The 15,471-nt window shown below is 41.9% G+C and overlaps 1 protein-coding gene across 1 annotated transcript in view; it reads left to right on the top strand.

Annotated features, from left to right (window-relative positions):
* The window catches only part of frzb (frizzled related protein), a 52,595-nt gene that overhangs the window by 19,168 nt on the left and 17,956 nt on the right, over positions 1 to 15,471 (top strand). Inside the window, exon 5 of the mRNA XM_079562981.1 lies at positions 50 to 115. Coding sequence (XP_079419107.1) covers positions 50 to 115 — 66 coding nt within the window. The remainder of the gene's footprint in view (positions 1 to 49; positions 116 to 15,471) is intronic.

Genomic DNA, 15,471 nt, shown 5'->3' with positions numbered 1-15,471 from the left:
AGGCCCAACGGAAGATAACTCTCCGGATAACTCTGTGTTTCTGCTGCAGAGCGCTGCAAGTGCAAAAACGTGCGGATGAGCCAGAAAACATACCTGAAAAACAACTACAACTATGGTAAGGTTACCCAATACCCTTTCAAATCAGTTTTAGATCCTAAAGTGTGTTGAAACTGACCTTTGCTGATGGCATGTTCAAACGGAAAAAGTGCATTTCTGGAAAGCACACTGAAAATGGTTTTGACCAAATGTGGTCAAAGTCATTTGTTTCACTACTTTGTAAAAGTAGAAAAAGTTCAAGAGTAACTTTGAGGGGGGACAAACCGCACTCCCTGTTTTTCATTTTCATTTCATTTTATTTATTCTTTTTTCAAGGTAATGCAACCTAAAATAAAGCAACAATCCAACAAAAAACAAACAAACAATACATTCCATGAAAAGAAGAACAGGAGTTGGATGAAGAAAAAAAATCTTATAAACTCCAACCCCATTCTTGAAGAAAAACTTACAAACTAGATGGCCTAACCGATGTAAAAAACAGCAACAACAAAAAAACAACAATTACATATACACATACATACACATATACACACATATACATACATTTACACACATATACACACATATACACACAATACACACATATACATACATATACACACGCAAAAACCAGATGTAATCAACTTTCGATTTTAACTTTTTTTTTTATTTTTTTTTAATCATTATTATTACTATTATTATTAATGATTGTTTGCTAAAACAACAGTGATGCAATGGTGACAACAGTGGCAATGGAAACAACGACAAGGCCACCAGACCACACAACGCACACCCACACACGCACACAGGCAGGCATGCACGGGCACACACAGCACACACACAAAAGGAAGAAGAGGATGTATGAATGTATATGTGATGAGCCCTATGCTGTGTATTGCATTAAAAAACAAGGTTTGAGTGGGCATCTGTCAAAAGATGTTCACCCTCTCACAGCTGCCCAGCACCTGCTTGTCCTACATTTGTGATTGACTGTGATATGCCCTAAAATAGGTGGTGTGTTTAAAAAAGAGACAGGAGTTAGCAGAAGTCCAGAGGTGCTACGCCCCGGACATTCCCCCACTCCTGCTTACCCTATACTGAGGAGGATGTGTATGTTCGTGATGAGCCCTATGCTGTATGGTGTGTTAAAAAAGCGAGGTTTGTGTGGGCAGCTGTTGAGAGATGTATGACCTCCCACAGCTGCCCAGCACCTGCTTACCCTGCACTAAAGAATCTTTAATGATTTTATTATTATTGTTTTTTTTCCTCTTTATTACTTTTTTTTTTTTAAATTATACTTTTGTTTCATATACTGTAAGCATACCCGTATGCACCCATACACACACACCCATACACATGCATAGGTACACGCCACACAACCAGACAGTCCCGCCACCGCCCCCATCACCACCGCCGCACAACTACATCACCACCGTCATCATCATCATTATTGTTGTAAATTTTAACGTTTTTCACATTCGTCTTTGTACAAGTTAAGTGTCCTCTGTTTATACTTATATTTAAATTGAAGAATATTTGAACAACATTTTAGATCATTTTCTAGAGAGTTCCATTGTATCACACCAGATACTGAAACACACATTTGTTTAAGGGTTTTTCCTGCGAAAGGTTGTTTAAAGTCATTATTTCTTCTGCTTGTCTCACTGTTTACTGTAAAAAGCGCTTGCAGTCCATGCGGTAACAGGCAGTGTTTTGCCTTGTGAACAACTAATAAAGTTTGTAAAGAAACCAAGTCCTTCAATTTGAGTAGTCCTGACCTCAGAAACAGTTCTGTAGTATGTTCCCTTGAAGCAACTCCATTAATTATTCTTATAGCCCTTTTTTGTAAAATAAATAAGGGCATTAAATTTGTAACATAACAATTTCCCCATACCTCCAAACCATACATTAAGTATGGCAAAATAAAGGAGCAATATAGGATTCTCATTGCCTTATAATTCAACATAAACTTTACTTTACTCAAAACTGCAATGTTTTTACAAATTTTATTTCTTACGTAAGCTATGTGTGACTTCCACTTAAATTTATCATCAATGAGGACTCCTAAAAACCTAAATTCTGACACTCTCTCAATACTTATTCCATTTAAAGTCAAAGTAACACTTTCAGGGCATTGTTGATTTGTGAACAACATAAATTTAGTTTTGCTTAAGTTTAAGGACAATTTGTTTTTATTAAACCATTTCTGAAGTTGAACCATTTCTTGTTCAATAGTTTTCATTAATGTTCTTAAGTTCTTCCCTGATACAAAAAAATTTGTATCATCCGCAAAAAGAACAAAACGTAAAATCTTTGATTCCTCACAGAGGTCATTAATATATAAAGTAAAGAGTTTAGGCCCCAGCACAGAGCCTTGAGGGACTCCACACTGTACTGTTTCTAACTTGGATTCATGGCCTATATGCTCTACATATTGTTGTCTATTTTCTAGGTAACTACTAATCCAGTTTAACACTACACCTCTAATACCATACGTCTGTAATTTAGATATCAATATACTGTGATCGATCGTGTCAAAGGCCTTTTTAAGGTCAATAAAAACTCCAACTGTGTTATTTTTATACCCCAATTCTGTTGTAATGTCCTCCGTGATTTTCATCAAAGCCATAGCTGTTGAGCGGGTGCTTCGAAACCCAAACTGATTGTCATGTATCAAGGAATGTTTCTCAAGGAAATTGTCAAATTTATTAACAAAAAGCTTCTCCAGAATTTTGGAAAATTGAGAAAGCAAAGATATAGGCCTGTAATTTGTAAGACTATGCCTATCACCAGATTTAAAAAGGGGGACAACCTTAGCCACCTTCATTTTATCTGGAAAGAAACCTGTATTAAAAGACAAATTGATAACATATTTTAATGGTCCTACAATGCAATGTATAGTTTCTTTGACAATGTACATATCTAAGCCATCACTATCACATGAATGTTTACTTTTTAATCTGGAGACAGTAGAAATAATTTCACTCTCACTGACTTCGCCAAGAAATAGAGATTGCATGACTCTGCTTTCACCTGTACAGCTTTTATTTTCGTTATGTAGTGGTATAGATTTGGCCAGGTTTGGGCCAACACTGACGAAAAATGAATTAAATTCCTCAGCCATTTTTTCACCACTTACCTCAGTATTCTGTTGATTCATTAAGTATAGTGGCTGACTATAATTTATTTTACCGCCCATAACCTCCCTTAAGACTTTCCACATTCCTTTGATATTACTTTTGTTTTCCATTAACAAGTTTGTATAATAATCTTTCTTTGCACGTCTCATTACAGCAGTCAACTTATTTTTATAGGCTTTATATTTTTTTTCTGCATTTATTGTCTGATATTTTACAAAGTCGCGATAAAGCTTATTCTTCATTTTGCAAGACTTCAATATACCCTTTGTTATCCAAGGTTTATTTTTTTTTTTTCCTGCTATATCATACCGTATTTTTGTTGGGCAATTTTTATTATATAACCATAGATACTTTTTTAAGAATGACTCATAAGCTTCGTTTACATTATTTGTACTATAAACGTTTTCCCAGTGTTCTTTCATAAGATCATCCCTAAATTTATTTAGTCTTTCCTCAGTTCTGGACCGAATGACTTTGGGGCACTTTTCTTTGTTTGTTTTCACTTTACAAAAGTCAGTTACAAATATGGGTAAATGATCAGTTGTATCATTTATCAAAAGACCACTTTTGACAGTTTTATCAAGTATGTTAACAAAAATGTTATCAATTAATGTGGCACAGTTGGAGGTTATTCGGCTAGGCCTGGTAATAGTTGGATAAAGGCCTCTGCTATATATTAAATCTAGGAAATCTGAACTACTGGAATGATTAGACACATTCAAGAGATTTATGTTGAAGTCTCCACAAATTATAGATTGTTTGTTTTCATTCATCCCAACTAATAAATGCTCCAACTTGTTATTAAATGCTGTAATGCTAGACCCTGGAGTTCTATATATGCATGTGACAACAATATTCCTCTGTTTGTTCATTTCGATCTCAACGGTTAAACATTCCATTAAATCTTCTATTGCAGTAGTGATACACTCAATTGTTTTGCATTTCAACTCACTATTGACACAAAGAGCAACCCCCCCTCCTCTCTTCTTGATCCGATTAACATAAAACAATTCATAGCCCTCAAAATTAAATTCTGCACCTTTCGCATCCGTTAACCAAGTCTCAGACAGAGCTATAACTGTAAATTTATTTTTTAATGTGTTCAAATAATCATGTATTTTACTAAAATTTGAATACAGGCTTCTACAATTCAGATGAATAAGAGAAAATGACCCAGCCGTTTCTATGTTACTATTAAATTCTGCGTCTGTATAATATTTACATGTATCATTTGTGTTTGGAAATAAATTTGACTCGGAGTCCAGTTCATCCTGGTCATAGACACGACCTTCTGTGTATTCAGCTTGTGTAAGGATATGTTCACACACTGCGGACATTGCACTTAATGTATACAAATAAGCACTAGCCACAATGTTATATCCATACCTTACTCGTCGTCAGTCTTTTCATTTTCATAGCCATCCAAGGAAACTCGAAGAGATTCAACGCTGGCTGTTATTTCCCCAGCGGGAGCGTGTTTGCTCCTACCGCGGGGGGACTGCCATCCCGCAGCCCGCAGCGCTGAGTCCCAATCCGGTTCTTTTCTTGGGACTTCCATCGTTACGCCAAAGTCCTTTAGACCCTCTGCTGCTTCTCGTGGGTTTCCAAAAATCTTAGTCTTTCCATCCTGCAGAAACAGCATGAGTTTTGCGGGATAGAGAATGCGAGACTTGATTTTTCGCTCCTGGAGTTGTTTCCTTGCGCTCCTGTATTTTGCGCGCTCCTTAAACACTTCGGTGGTGTAATCCTCGTCAAAATATATTCGTTGATCCTTGATACGAATGTCCTTTAGAGACCATGCAGCATGTAGCACTCGTTGTTTCTCCTTAAAACTTCGAAAACAAACGATAATAGATCTGGTGAAGTCCGCAGCAGCGCGTCCCGCGGAGACACCTGTTGCTGCGACGCGATGCGCCCTTTCAATGTAAATCTCCTCCCGGATATTAAGGTGCTCACGAATTAGCTTTTCTAAGAACACAATCATATTGCTACCTTCTGTTTTCTCCGGTACTGCGTAAATTCTTAAATTATTTCTCCGTGAACGGCCTTCAAGATCCTCACACTTCTCCTCAAGGTACTTTTGTTTACGCATCAGCTGAAACAGCACTTTAGTCAGATCCATGCTACGGTCCTCGTTATCTCCAATCCTCTGTTCGGCGTCATTCACCCTTGTTTTTAATTCTTCGAAGTTCAGTTTTATGTCGCTCACCTCCTTCCGAAGCACACCAAAGTTCCCTGCCGTTTCAGTTCGAAATAGTTTGAGTTCCTTCAGTATTTCAGACGTACCATCGACGCTGCCAGCGCCCTTTTCCTCCTGGCAGGTTTGGCTTGCTGGCGTGGCATCCAACTCGACTCGTTTTGGGTTTGTTTTTGGCATTATTTGTAGTTCCTTTTTTCATTGAATGATAACTTGATGTTTCAAATTGACATACAGTTTATCTGAGTCCACAAACAGTAGTCAGTGTTTCAAGTTTTAGCTTTTGTTTGTCAAGCGTTTCACCCTGGCACCACCCTGGTTTTCAGTGACATGACCACACATCTGGACAGCGCCACCTTCTGGAGTGCACATTATAAGGCCTTCAACTGGGACAAAACATGCAGCACATTTCATTTGCTTTACTTTGGAGCCACTACATTGAATTAAAAAAATATATAAAAAAATGCTGCACTTAAATGAAGTGAGTAAATTCTCTTTGTAGTTGATACTAACTTCCTGACACGCAATAACTATGAGCTGCTAAACCATGGGTGGGTGCAAACCGGGCCTTCCTGGGGAATTGATTTGGCCCGCGAGTGGGTGCTGAGGAAGACTTGTCTACTTTGATTTACTTGTGCTCTGAATAGCACAAGTATGCACGCACGTACGCACACATGCACACACACATTTTTGTTGATTGTTACACACTAAAATGTCTGATACCTGATGCCAATGCTCCAAAAGTTTCCTTCATTAAATACTATACAGTCCCGATCAAAAGTTTAAGACCAGTTGAAAAATGTTTAAAAAATTAACATTTTGCATGGTTGGTTCTTAACAAGGTTCCAAGTAGAACTTCAATATAATAATAATAATAATAATTTATAAATAAACCTTGTTTTTGCAGTTTGTACAAAGTTTTGGACCACATGCCTTTAAAATGCCTAAAAAATGTGGGCTCAGTGTCTTTTTCTGTCAGGTTTTCACTCTGTCATGACCTGACCTGTCCTGATGCAAAGGTTCTGAACGTGTTTGGGTTGTTGAGCTGCATACGCAGGGCCATCACTGCTGTGGTGGGACGCACCTCACAGTCATTTAGAATTTCTGAAAGATCCTGCAGGTTATGGAACAAAAAGTAAAGTGGAAAAAAATGTCACTATTTCTGAGCTGAAGGATTCAATTGGCTGGACAATCCTCGACCCAAATGAAGGGTCCATTACTGGAGCCAACCGCCTTTAAAAGGCATGTGGTCCTAAACTTTCGATCAGCTTCAAAACAGCCTATTTCACTTTAATTATTGTTTTCAATAAAAACTTTCCTTTTGCCATTTTTCACCTTGTCTTAAACTTTTGATTGGGAGCTCATGTCCCTCCATTTTCCTTAGTTGGTAGCTCAGATGGTAAAGCAGGTCAGTGTATGACCTGCTTCTACCACAGGCGCATGCCGCTGTGTCCTTAGGCAAGGCCCTTCGCCCACCTTGCCTAGCTATGAATGATGTGTTGCAGCCTTTTATGATGATCACACACTGAGCCTGGCTTGTTGATTTTGAAGGTTTATTGCTCACATTTCATCTACTGTGAGTCGTAGCCGAGTGGTTTTCTCCCGGAGCTAAGGCACTATTTGCCGCAACAAGCTAACAACCAGCTCGGAACATTCATTGAAAATAAGCAACATATTATGCACAAATAACGTCAATAAAGCAGGCAACTACTTAAAGCAGCCTTTATGACGATCACACACTGAGCCTGGCTTAACACATTTGTGGTTTATTGCAGATTTTTCATCAACAATGAGCTGCAGTCGATTATAACAAGCTAACGGGGGTAACCTTGAATAACCATTGTCCACCTGCACAGTTAATGTCCGTCTTTTGAGTCATATGGGCTCCAGGAGATCCTGGTGTAGTCCATAGGGGTATAGTTAGAGATCCATAGGGCATGGCAGTAGCAAAGAGCGACTAGAGCCTCCAAACAGCAGTTATTTTTCAGGCAAAAGCTCCATAGCGTGCAGTATGGAAGGTTCGTCTCCAAAGTCACTTTCCGGGTCAGACGCTGGATCAAATCATATCCTATGTGGCCATTGTTCACAAAGTGATAAAGCGTAGCTCCTTTCCAACAATAAAAATTAAAATGCGCTGAAAATCGATGATAGTTTGAATACGTGTGGAGACAACGAGCGGAGTGTTGTGATGATGCCACAGACAGTGGCTGTTTCTCAATTGCCAGGATCCTTGGCATCTCGACCACTTGGGACGTCAATCTCGTCATCACAGCGCCGCCAAGTGGTGTTCCATTTCACCTGGACCACTCGCCCCCTCGCAGCTCGACTCCTCCGTTTGGCTCATTTATGAAAGGTACACCTGTGGATCCTCCGCTGCCTCGGAGAGCTGAAATTACCCATGATGCACTGCAACATAGTTTTTTTTTCTTTTCTCGCAAAACTTTATTATTTTGAACTCACTTTTAAAAGGTTTTGTTCCACATTTGTGCAAACAAATTATTGTAATAATAAAATCATTGGTAGAAGTGTTGTAGGCGAGTAAAGATGTAAAAAAGAGGTTTATATAAAGTTAATGCCTCATAAATAGGACTTATTGAGAAAATAGGCCTATGGTTGTTTACGTAAGTCTGCAATTGTAGCTATGACCGATAGCTGTAGCTGGACCTGCTAAATATATTTAATATTTGAATGGAATTTCATATTCTTGCAGAAATGTTATTATTTTATTCAGGCCAAAATGTTCAAAGAGTAAGACATCCAACCAAAACCAATATATAAACAGTTTCCTGGCCTCTGTTATTCATAAAACAGTTATTTTTGTAAGCATTGATTCACATTTTATTATATGATTTGACACGTGACATGAGGCAGCCGCTCGCTCCGGAGGCCGTTCCATTTGAGCTCAAATGGGGCGGTGAGAGGACACTCCGCTCCGTTTTGGAGGAGCCACCATCAAGGACGTCACCGAAGTGGCCAAACGGAGGACGGATCCTCGCAATTGAGAAACAGCCAGTGTGTGGAGGGGGCGTGTCGGAAAGGGTCAGAGGTTCTTAAAGAGACAGAGGCCTATTTCAAGACATTCGCTGCAGCCATTTTGAGAGAGCAATTTTATACAAGGCAGTTTTTTTAATTTATTGCATCTACAGACCAACAGAAGGTTTTGTCATCATTGTAGTGTGCTATAGACTGGTGCTATGTGATTGAAAAAAAGCATAATATCCCGTCTTTAAAGATTTAGATGGCACTCACCACAGGCGTGCAGAGGATTTCTCCATCTAAAATGACTCAATAGACAAAAAATAGGTGTGAGCGCGAACCGTGCCAGTTGGAAAAATGAATAAATGTTGCAATTTTGGTCCTGAATGGGACCAAGTCTCAGGTGTGAATGCGACCTTAATCTAGTTCTACTTTTTTACTTGAGTGCATTACTTTTGTACTTTTACTTAAGTAAAGACTTGTAGCAGTACTTTTACTTTTACCGAAGTATTTTTTACCCAAGTATCAGTTACTTCAGTTACCTCAGTATTGACATAAAGTACTTTTGCCATCTCTGCTAGTTTGGCCATCGCTGTTGATGTTTGACTGTGTTGAATTGGCCATATAAGGAAAGTAAAAGTCAACTCACCCAGTTCTGCCATTGTTCTAGCTGTGGGCTTTTTATAAGCTGACAGTTAAAATGACAGTTAGCTGATATGAGATTGTATGGTCCAGTTAGCTGAGATTGTAAGGCCCAGTTACCTGAGATTGTAAGGCCCAGTTAGCTGAGATCATAAGGCCCAGTTAGCTGAGATTGTAAGGCCCAGTTACCTGAGATTGTAAGGCCCAGTTAGCTGAGATCATAAGGCCCAGTTAGCTGAGATCGTATGGTCCAGTTAGCTGAGATCGTATGGTCCAGTTAGCTGAGATCGTATGGTCCAGTTAGCTGAGATCGTATGGTCCAGTTAGCTGAGATCGTATGATCCAGTTAGCTGAGATCGTATGGTCCAGTTAGCTGAGATTGTATGGCCCAGTTAGCTGAGATCGTATGGTCCAGTTAGCTGAGATCGTATGGTCCAGTTAGCTGAGATCGTATGATCCAGTTAGTTGAGATTGTATGGTCCAGTTAGCTGAGATCGTATGATCCAGTTAGCTGAGATTGTATGGTCCAGTTAGTTGAGATTGTATGGTCCAGTTAGTTGAGATTGTATGATCCAGTTAGCTGAGATTGTATGGGGCAGTTAGCTGAGATCGTATGGTCCAGTTAGCTGAGATCGTATGGTCCAGTTAGTTGAGATCGTATGGTCCAGTTAGTTGAGATTGTATGGTCCAGTTAGCTGAGATCGTATGGTCCAGTTAGTTGAGATTGTATGGTCCAGTTAGCTGAGATCGTATGGTCCAGCTAGTGGAGATTGTAGCCATGATAGCCGTGATGGTAGCCAAACAAGATAATATGTGTTTAAACCTTGAGGCCCAGGATCCACTTCAATATCACCAACCAGGAATAATATGATCACACGGCTCAAAACTCCCCGAAGAGGTTTATCTGTGTCAGATTGTGCATGTTTACTTGGAGGAGGCCGAGCATAACTATACGTGCCCCACACTGAATTTGAAAATCACCTTTTTGCCGTAACAGATCACTCTTGTGTAATTTGAATGATCCAGTGATGTAAGTAGTAATCTAACGCATCAGTATTTCCAAACCAGTAATCATATTAAAGTTACTTATTCTGCGTGTCTGTATTTTGTCATTTTCTTTTGTGAAAAGATTTTGCGTCTCGGGTAGTGTCGTAACGTATGTGCAACAAGTCACGCCTCCAGCATGAGGGCCCCTCACGACACAAATGTAAACAACAATGGAGGAGAGAGATGTGCGTTCTCACTATGTCACTATTTTTTAGTTGTGTCAGAAAGATGTCAATATTAGGGTTAGTGGTGAGTGTGCTGGCAACAAAGTGTTATTTAGCTTATATTATCTGGTAAATAAACATTCAAACCAGATTCAATTTGGAATGCATTCATTCAAAATATGCAAGTACAACAGTGGACCATTTCTCAAGCAGAAGTAGTTCTATGAGTCTTGAATTTTGAAAGGAGAAATAAATATTAAAGTAGAGTGATTTTATGGCCACTTTTCGGGTCTAAGGGTGCTGAGTGAATTTGTTTTTTAATCTCAGCTCTGGAAGGTTAATTTAATAAACTGAAATAGCCAAAATGAATGTCTTCCAAAATGACTATCCTGAGGCAAATTTGAGGAATATCCAGGAAACTCAGAAAGATGCCAATAAAAAGAAACAGAAAGTACAGAAAACCCTTGGGTGCTATCAGGGTTGACAGAACACTATGAATCGAAGGATCCTAAACTGCCCAAGTGACAGGGAAATGCCTAAAATCAATTAAATACCATAAAAATGTTGTGACATGGTTTTATTCTTGCCTTAATGGCCAGCTCGAGGTGTTTTCCTCGGCCGCTGTTGGAAGGGAAAGTGCGTAGGCGGTTGTTTGTTCTGCCGGTCTAAGGAGTGGCTCTTTCAGATTCCACTCAGCTGTGATGAGGCAAATCCCACACAGATTCCACACTGATGCTTTTGGCTCGGGCTGCCATATTTCCGCTGTTTTCCACCCGCCAGAGGTCAAGTTCCCAATATTGAGATGTAATTGAAACAAGGGAAAGTTGAGAGGCGTGATGCGTGTTCCACTCAGCCCTGCTTTACGGACCAGCGAGGCCCAAGTGCACGGAAACCAAACCGCACGCTCGCCTTCCGCCTCTCACGTCTGGAATGTGAGCGCGGCAGAGGAAAATAGATCACCAGAGTCTTATGAAGATAGAGGGGAAGCCACAGTGTGTTTCATAACGGGTTTTCTCAGTGGATTCACATGTGGCACATGTTCACAATTACAGGATTAGGAAAATTAGTTTTTGGTGACCAAAGTCTTATTTTTCTACATTTTTCCAACTCCAAGCTAACATTGAAAACCATTGGATCAAAGCATCTTAGATCTGTGGCTCTCTAGTGTAGCATCAGGACTATCACTCACACCAAGGAAAGTACTTTCTTTGATGATCATTTTTAGCCATTTTTAACACGGCTCTGATTCCTACGATCACTGTCAGTTTTATTGTGTTAGCTCAAAAGCCTCACAAAACATGACATTGACATTCAAATAAGCTTAAACCCTTGGCTTGAAGTAGGTATTGCTTCTGTCATTATCTTATTGCACCATATGCAACTTTTCTGTGAAAAAAAAAAAGATGATACAGTACGTATTTGTGTGTTTTCAAACTTGTAGTGACCCAGCGGCTGTGTGAGTGTATCGGCTTTACTTTCCATCACAGTGGTCTCTAGGACGCTCCAGGATCAATTGCTTGAAAGGTTTTCACGGCTGACGGAGCCCCTCACCAGAAAACCTACAAAACAATTGATCCTATCTATATCTATATCTATATCTATATCTATATCTCAATATCTATATCTATATCTATATCTATCTATATATATATATATATATACTATATTTTGTAGGTTTTCTGGTGAGAGGCTCCGTCAGCCGTGAAAACCTTTCAAGCAATTGATCCTGGAGCGTCCTAGAGACCACTGTGATGGAAAGTAAAGCCGATACACTCACACAGCTATCTATATCTATATATAAATATAAATAATCTCAACCATGAGATGAAATACCCACCATGGAAAAGAAGGCTGGAGGATAACATCAAGGCAGCACGGAGAGAAGTGAGTCAATTGACAGAGGCCTTGAAAGGTGCAATGAAAAAAGCAAGTACCCAAAAGGTACAGCGAGATGCCCATACCTGAAGCATTGGAAACTGCCAAACAAAGGCTCCAAATCTTGGACAGCCGCCTAAAGAGATACACGAGAGACAACACAACAAAGGGGCCTCACTCCCAGAAGGGAGCCGGAATACTGGCAGGGCGTAGCTGTTTATTGCCGGGACTTGTTCTTGCCATTGAGCTGGCTTCTTCGGACTTGCCTTACTCTTTGAAGGTATTTGGCCGTAGCCGCTTTCCTGGTCACCTCTTCGAGGTTGCCATTTGCTTTTGGGATTCCGAGGTACTTGTAACTGTCCTCAATGTCTGCTATTGTTCCTTCTGGGAGTGAGACCCCTTCTGTGTGGACTACCTTCCCTCTCTGAGTCACCATCAGACCACACTTCTATAGTCCGAATGACATCCCAATGTCTGCACTGTATATAAGATAAGATAATACTTTATTGATCTCACAATGGAGAAATTCACTTGTTACAGTTGGCATTCAAGAAGATCACTCAGATTGTGCAAAAACAGACAGGAAAATGTGCAACCAGTTAAATAGTATAAAAACGAGGTATCTTATGTACAATAAGTAAAGCAAAAATCTTACGGGGCAGAAATATAACAATAGGGGAATAATAATAAATAAAAATAGGATAAAAAAACTAGAACAGGTTATATAAGTAGAATATCAGGGTGTAAAGTTACAGTCTTAGCGCTCCTTCTTGTACTGAGGGTGTCTTAGTCTGCCGCTGAGAGAGCTGCTCAGCTCTTCTACAGTCCCGTGTAGTGGATGGGAGGTGTTGTCCATGATGGAGGTTAGCTTGGCTAACACCCTCCTGTTCCTCACCTCCTCCACAGAGTCCAGGGGGCAGCCCAGGACGGAGCTGGCCCTCCTGACCAGCTTGTTCAGTCTGTTCTTGTCCCGGTCTGTGCGGCCCGGGGCACAGCACACGGCAGCGTAGTGGAGAGCAGAGGCTACCACAGAATCATAAAAAGTCCTGAGCAGAGGCCTGCTCATTCTGAAGGGCCTCAGTCTCCTCAGAAGGTGGAGGCGACTTTGGCCCTTCTTGTACAGGGCGTTGGTGTTGTGGGACCAGTCCAGTTTGTTGTTGAGGTGAACACCCAGGTACTTGAAACTGTCCACCTCCTCAATGTCCTCCCCCTGGATGTTCAGTGGTGTGCGCGGTAGTGGCTTCCTCGTAAAGTCGATCACCATCTCCTTCGTCTTACTGGTGTTCAAGCACAGGTGGTTGCGCTCACACCAGTCCACAAAGTTCATGATGACCGACCGGTACTCCAGGTCGTTCCCCTTAGACACACAGCCCACGATGGCGGAGTCGTCAGAGAACTTCCGTGTTATATATGAAGTCCAACGTTTATATGATGAAGAGAAATGGTGAGAGGACGGTGCCCTGAGGGGCCCCGGTGCTGCAGACGACCGTCTCAGACTCACAGCCGCACATACTGTGGTCGGTCCATGAGGTAGTCGATACGGTGAGATGTTCATCCACTCCCGCGTCCTCCAGCTTCCCCCGCAGCAGCGCCGGCCTGATGGTGTTGAAGGTGCTAGAGGAAGTCCTTATGGTGGGGGCTGGAGACGTGGGTGCAGGGGGGCTAGAGGTAGGTGAAGGTGTTCGGGGGAGGGGGGCAGTGTCTACTGCCACGGTCACTTGCAGGAGAAAGTTAAACAAAGACACGCAAATGTCATGTGTTTGGATGATGTCACAGTACCTGTGCGGAGTGTCTACAGCTGCAGTTTAGCGGTGAGTGACGATTAGGGCTGAACGATTAATCGCATTTGCAATTTAATCGCGATATTACACAACGCGATTTTGAAATCGCAGAGGCACACGATTTCGGACCATGCAGCTGATGGCCGCGGCCCACAGAAGTGAATGTAGCAGCGAGAGACGCCACCGACGTCCGCTCCACCGCGTGCTCTTGTTTACTTCCCCGTCTAAGGTGCGCGGTAGATCGTGGATGTACTGAGCTGTTGAGAGTCCTTTACGGCTCATTTTTGGAGGCTTATGTTTGGGAATGTTTTGGATAAAGAACTTATCTCACAACTCACCACTGACTAATTCACAAGAGCAAATAGCAAGAAGTTTTTTAGGCTATCCATCCATCCATCCATTTTCTTCCGCTTTATCCGGGGCCGGGTCGCGGGGGCAGCAGTCTCAGCAGAGATGCCCAAACTTCCCGATCCACACACACCTCCTCCAGCTGTTCTGGGGGGACCCCGAGGCGACACCAGGCCAGCTCGGAGACATAGTCCCACCACCGTGTCCTGGGCCTTCCACGAGGCCTTGTCCCACTAGGACATGCCTGGAACACCTCCCGCGGGAGGCGACCAGGAGGCATCCGAAACAGATGCCCGAGCCACCTCAGCTGGCTCCTTTCGACGTGAAGGAGCAGCGACTCTACTCCGAGCTCCTCCCGGGTAACTGAGCTCCTCACCCGATCTCGGAGGGTGCGCCCAGCCACCCTGCGAAGGAAACTCATTTCGGCCGCTTGTATTCGCGATCTTGTCCTTTCGGTCATGACCCAAATCTCATGACCATAGGTGAGGGTGGGAACGTAGATCGATCGGTAAATCGAGAGCTTTGCCCTCCGACTCAGCTCCCTCTTCACCACGACAGACCGATACAGCGACTGCATCACTGCTGACGCCGCACCGATCCGTCTGTCGATCTCACGCTCCATCCGTCCCCCACTCGTGAACAAGACCCCGAGATACTTGAACTCCTCCACTTGAGGCAAGGACTCCCCACCGACCTGAAGAGGGGAAGCCACCTTTTTCCGGTGGAGAACCATGGCCTCGGATTTGGAGGTGCTGATCCTCATCCCGGCCGCTACACACTCGGCTGCAAACCGCCCCAGTGCGTGCTGGAGGTCCTGGTTCGTTGAAGCCATCAGAACAACATCGTCCGCAAACAGCAGAGATGAGACTCTGAGGCTCCCAAACCGGACACCCTCCGGCCCCTGGCTGCGCCTAGAAATTCTGTCCATAAAAAAATTTTTAGGCTATTTACCAAAAAATTATTCAGTATAAGTTTATTGGAATTATGTAGGCTAAATGACTACGTGGACTATTTGGAATTATATTCCATGTGATTATAAAGGACTTAAGAGTAAGTAATACTGTATTAAATCAGTTGTAAATATTTAATTGTATTGCAACAAAAAGTTATTAGTGGAAAATCGCAATAAAATCTAAATAGCAATATTGATTGAAAAAAAACGCAATATTGATTTTTGGCAAAATCGTTACGCCCTAGTGACGATGACACACATCGCCCTGTTCGGATGCGCGCACACACGCACGGCAGTCAAATCTCGTGCACTC

Source organism: Gobius niger, assembly GCF_951799975.1.
Source record: "Gobius niger genome assembly, chromosome: 9".
Classification (NCBI taxonomy): domain Eukaryota; kingdom Metazoa; phylum Chordata; class Actinopteri; order Gobiiformes; family Gobiidae; genus Gobius; species Gobius niger.
Note: the sequence above shows the minus strand (reverse complement) of the source record. Positions and strands in the feature narration are given on the sequence as shown.